General features: G+C 52.0%; 1 protein-coding gene across 1 annotated transcript; it reads left to right on the forward strand.

The window, feature by feature from the left end:
- Window positions 1–1,505: 1,505 nt before the first annotated feature.
- LOC121865364 (protein piccolo-like) lies at window positions 1,506–3,328 on the forward strand (the record flags this gene model as incomplete). Its single annotated transcript, XM_042364700.1, has 3 exons — window positions 1,506–1,792; window positions 1,926–2,161; window positions 2,676–3,328. Coding segments are annotated over 3 exons (1,176 nt in total), but the record flags the coding sequence as incomplete, so codon positions are not given.
- Between the last annotated feature and the right edge of the window lie 2,997 nt (window positions 3,329–6,325).

Consider the following 6,325-nt stretch of genomic DNA (forward strand, 5'->3'; position numbering starts at 1 on the left):
TTCATACACACACACACACACACACACACACACACACACACACACACAACAGGTCGACGGCGCTATTACAAACTGAAATACAGCTTACTCAGTAGTGGCCCATGTGCATTGTTTGTACACACACACACACACACACACACACACACACACACACACACCATGGTACAATAGCAGCCAACTGAAGCACGTTAAGTTATTGACAACAAAAGGCCAATAACATCCGTGTGAAATAATTGGTATAGACTCAGTACAGCTGCCTGGTCAGTGAGAGAACCAGGTCACTCCACTCTGGGTCAACTGCCTGGCTGGCTTCCGAGAGGAGAGCCACATACAGAACATGTGGGGGCAACAACGCAGCTCTCTACTGTACACATATATAACTGACGCCGCTGACACAAACATCACCGCCATATTTATAACACTTCTCGCTGACGGCCAGCTGACGCCTCGGAGCACATCAGAGCCAGGTGTCAGTCGTCAGCCGCTGTCACCGTACATCCTCACACCACACCCACACACTACACCCTCACACTACACCCTTACACTACACCCACACACTACACCCACACACCACACCCACACACTACACCCACACTACACCCACACTCACACCCACACAATTCACACCCACACACTACACCCACACCACACCTTACACTACACCTCACACTCACACCTCACACTCACCCACACACTACACCACTACACCACACTACACCACACTACCCACACACCACACACACCACACTCACACTACAATCTCTTTACCACACCTCACACTACACCCTTACACTACACCCACACACTACACCCACACACCACACCCTCACACTACACCCTTACACTACACCCACACACTACACCCACACACTACACCCACACACTACACCCATCCACCACACCCTCACACTACACCCTCACACCACACCCACACACTACACCCACACACCACACCCCACACTACACCCACACACCCACACACCACCCCACACACTACACCCTCCACCACACCCACACACACACCCACACACTACACCCACACCACACCCACACCACACACACACTACACCCACACACCCACCCACACACACCCACACACACCCTCACACTACACCCCACACTACACCCACACTACACCCACACACCACACCCACACACTACACCCACACACCACACCCCACATCAACCCCTTACACTACACCCACACACTACACCCACACACCACACCCACACACACCCTCCACCACACCTCACACTACACACCACATACACTCAGGTGGAGCCACCCATAATTAAACGCATTACAATTTATGCTGACAAGTTCGTTTCCATATTGTGCTACGCCATTAATAAGTGTGAGACTAATTAATGCGAGACTTCTCATTGTGGAGAGACTTGGAGAGACCTTCACTGGGAAGCTTTAGGTCTCTCCCAGCAGTGTCTCTCAATATCTGGGTCTCTTTAATTTGTCTGTCTCTCTTATCAGAAATATTTGTGTAACGTAGAGGCAAGAACCTCACCTCAAGAGTGACGAAGGGACGACCACGAACTCACCTCAAGAGTGGACGACCAAGAACTCACCTCAGGAGTGGACGACCACGAACCTCACCTCAAGAGTGGACGACCAAGAACTCACCTCAAGAGGACGACCACGAACCTCACTCAGTAGGACGACCGAACCCTACCTCAAGAGTGGACGACCCAACCTCACCTCAAGAGTGGACGACCAAGAACCTACCTCAGTAGTGGACGACCAAGAACCCACTCAGTGGACGACCAAGAACCTCACCGAGTAGACGACCAAGAACCCTCACCAAGAGGACGACCAAGAACTTACCCAGTAGTGGACGACCAAGAACCTCACTCAAGAGTGGACGACCACGAACCTCACCTCAGTAGTGGACGACCAAGAACCTCACCTCAAGAGTGGACGACCACGAACCTCACACCTCAGTAGTGGACGACCAAGAACCCTCACCAAGAGGACGACCACGAACCTCACCTCAAGAGTGGACGCCACGAACCTCACCTCAAGAGTGGACGACCACGAACCTCAGTAGTGGGACCAAGAACCTCACCTCTAGAGGACGACCACGAACCCTCACCTCAGTAGTGGACGACCAAGAACCTCACCAAGAGTGGACGACCACGAACCTCACCAGTAGGTGGACGACCACGAACCTCACCTCAAGAGTGGACGACCACGAACCCCTCCTCAAGAGACGACCACGAACCTCACCTCAAGAGTGACGACCACGAACCTCACCCAAGAGGGACGACCACGAACCACCAGAGTGGACGACCACGAACCTCACCAAGAGTGGACGACCACGAACCTCACCTAGAGGGACGACCACGAACCTCACCTCAAGAGTGACGACCACGAACTCACCTCAAGAGTGGACGACCACGAACTCACCTCAAAGAGGACGACCACGAACCTCACCTCAAGAGTGGACGACCACGAACCTCACCTCAAGAGTGGACGACCACGAACTCACCAAGAGTGGACGACCACGAACCTCACCTCAAGAGTGGACGACCAATCACTCAAGAGGAACACCGACTCAAAGAGGACGACCACGAACCTCACCTCAAGAGTGACGACCACGAACTCACCTCGGAGGGACCACGCTGAACCCACCTCGAGGATGACCACGAACTCACCTCAAGAGGACGACCACGAACCTCACCTCAAGAGGACGACCACGAACCTCACCTCAAGAGGGACGACCACGAACCTCACCTCAAGAGTGGACGACCACGAACCTCACCTCAAGAGTGGACGAACCACCTCACCTCAAGTGGACGACCACCCTCCCCAAGAGTGGACGACCACGAACCTCACCTCAAGAGTGGACGACCACGAACCTCACCTCAAGAGTGGACACCACCAACCTCACCTCAGGAGGACGACCACGAACCTCACCTAAGAGGACGACCACGAACCTCACCAAGAGTGGACGACCACGAACCACCAGAGGACGACCACGAACCCCACCTCAGGAGTGGACGACCACGAACCCACTCAAGAGGGACGACCAAAACTCTCACCTCAGGAGTGGACGACCAAGAACTCACCTCAGGAGGACGACCACGAACCTCACCTCAGGAGTGGACGACCACAACCTCACCAGTAGTGGACGACCAAGAACCTCACCTCAGTAGTGGACGACCAAGAACCTCACCTCAGGAGGTGGGGACCAAGAACCTCACCTCAGTAGTGGACGACCAAGAACCTCACCTCAGTAGTGGACGACCACGAACCTCACCTCAGGAGTGGGACCAAGAACTCACTCAGAGGGACGACCAAGAACTCACTCAGTAGTGGACGACCACGAACCTCACCTCAGAGTGGACGACCGAACCTCACCTCAGTAGTGGACGAACAAGAACCTCACCTCAGAGTGGACGACCAAGAACCTCACCTCAGTAGTGGACGACCACGAACCTCACCTCAGTAGTGGACGACCAAGAACCTTACCTCAGTAGTGGACGACCAAGAACCTCACCTCAGTAGTGGACGACCAAGAACTCACCTCAGAGTGGGCGACCAAGAACCTCACCAGTAGTGACGACCAAGAACCCCTCACCCAGTAGTGGACGACCAAGAACCTTACCTCAGTAGTGGACGACCAAGAACCTCACCTCAGTAGTGGACGACCAAGAACCTCACCTCAGTAGTGGACGACCAAGAACCTCACCTCAGTAGTGACGACCAAGAACCTCACCTCAGGAGTGGGCGACCAAGAACCTCACCTCAGTAGTGGACGACCAAGAACCTCACCTCAGTAGTGGACGACCAAGAACCTTACTCAGTATTGACGACCAACCTCACCTCAGTAGTGGACGACCAAGAACCTCACCTCAGTAGTGGACGACCAAGAACCTCACCTCAGTAGTGGACGACCAAGAACCTCTGGCTCGGGCGACGCTACAGTCTTCGGGTAAAGTGGAGACGAGGGTTGCTGAGGGTGTTGATGGAGTCCTTGAGGGCGGTGAGGTCCCCCTGCAGCAGTTCCTGGGTCTCCTGTACGTGCGTCATCTGGTCCTGAAGGGCCATCATCTGCTCCGCGCACCTCTGGCGGGCGCCGGCAGCCTGGAGTGACAAGAGAGAAGTGTTAGGGGGTGTGTGTGTGTGTCTCACGAACTATAACACACTTGTTGGAATACGCTATAACAGACTTAAGCTTACAGACCTGACCAACCTAACCTAACCTGACCCGACCAATCCAACCTAACCTAAACCTAACCTGACCTAACCTAACCTAACCTAACCTGACCTGACCTAACCTAACCTAACCTGACCTAACCTGACCTGACCTAACCTGACCTAACCTGACCTAACCTAACCTAACTTAACCTAACTTAACCTAACATAACACATTTAAGTTAAGGTTATCTAACACCATTAAACTAACGTGTAGCCTGGCAGATCGTGTAGCCTGGCAGATGGTGTAGCCTGGCAGAAGGTGTAACGGTGTAGCCTGGCAGAAGGTGTAACGATGTAGCCTGGCAGATGGTGTAGCCTGGCAGAAGGTGTAACGGTGTAGCCTGGCAGAAGGTGTAACGGTGTAGCCTGGCAGATGGTGTAGCGGTGTAGCCTGGCAGATGGTGTAGCAGTGTAGCCTGACAAATGGTGTAGCAGCGTAGCCTGGAAGATGGTGTAGCAGTGTAGCCTGACAGATGGTGTAGCAGTGTATCCTGGCAGATGGTCTAGTATTGTAGCCTGACAGATGGTGTAACACTGTAACCTGGCAGATGTTGTAGTATTGTAACCTGACAGATGGTGTAGCAGTGTAGCCTGGCAGATGGTGTAGCAGTGTAGCCTGACAAATGGTGTAGCAGCGTAGCCTGGAAGATGGTGTAGCAGTGTAGCCTGGCAGATGGTGTAGCAGTGTAGCCTGACAAATGGTGTAGCAGCGTAGCCTGGAAGATGGTGTAGCGTGTAGCCTGGCAGATGTTGTAGTATTGTAACCTGACAGATGGTGTAGTTGTGGAAGTGTAGCCTGGCAGATGGTGTAGCAGTGTAGCCTGGCAGATGGTAGCAGCCTGACAGATGGTGTAGCAGTGTAGCTGGCAAATGGTCTAGTATTGTAGCCTGACAGATGGTGTAACACTGTAGCCTGACAGATGGTGTAACACTGTAACCGGCGATGTTGGTATTGTAACCTGACAGATGGTGTAGCAGTGTAGCCTGGCAGATGGTGTAGCAGTGTAGCCTGGCAGATGGTGTAACACTGTAGCCTGACAGATGGTGAACACTGTAACCTGGCAGATGTAGTATTGTAACCTGACAGATGGTGTAGCAGTGTAGCCTGGCAGATGGTGTAGCAGTGTAGCCTGGCAGATGGTGTAGCAGTAGCCTGACAAATGGTGTAGCAGCGTAGCCTGAAGATGGTGTAGCAGTGTAGCCTGGCAGATGGTGTAGCAGTAGCCTGACAAATGGTGTAGCAGCGTAGCCTGGAAGATGGTAGCAGTGTAGCCTGGCAGATGTTAGTATTGTAACCTGACAGATGGTGTAGTCTGTGGAAGTGTAGCCTGGCAGATGGTGTAGCAGTGTAGCCTGGCAGATGGTGTAGCAGTGTAGCCTGACAGATGGTGTAGCAGTGTAGCTTGGCAAATGGTCTAGTATTGTAGCCTGACAGATGGTGTAACACTGTAACCTGGCAGATGGTATAGCAGTGTAGTCTGGCAGATGGTGTAGCTCACAACACAATAGTTTCCGCGTAATGTTGAAGGCATTATTGTGTTTCCTGATCCGCTCACCTGCCTTTACCAGGTTCTGAGCACACACAACACACACACACACACACACACACACACACACACACACACACACACACACACACACACACACACACTAAACCTAACCTAACCTAACCTAACAAGAGCATTATTCCCCCCAGTACGGACACGAACCTCCTTGGGCTGCAGAGAACAAAAACTCGTCTAAGATAGAATATAAAACAAGGAAAAAAATATAAAAGAAATAAATGAGAGAAATAAAAATGAAGGAAATTAAGCTAAGGAAGGAAATTAATCATTTTACAAGAATATGTTATTTTTCTTGCTGTTTCCATTATGTTAATTAGCTTTAAGGAAAAATGGTGAAAATGCTGTAAAGTGAGGCTGTTAATGCTGTGTTTACGAGAAGTTCCTGCTTAAAAAATACGTTAATGGTATTATTATGTGAGGGTTTACAGATACAGCGGAGAGCAACACAGCAGAAGGCAACACAGCAGAAGGCAACACAGCAGAAGGCAACACAGCAGAAGGCAACACAGCAGAGGCGCAACACAGCACCACACAGCACCACACGGCA

Source organism: Homarus americanus, unplaced genomic scaffold (genome assembly GCF_018991925.1).
Source record: "Homarus americanus isolate GMGI-L3 unplaced genomic scaffold, GMGI_Hamer_2.0 scaffold2530, whole genome shotgun sequence".
Classification (NCBI taxonomy): Eukaryota; Metazoa; Arthropoda; class Malacostraca; order Decapoda; family Nephropidae; genus Homarus; species Homarus americanus.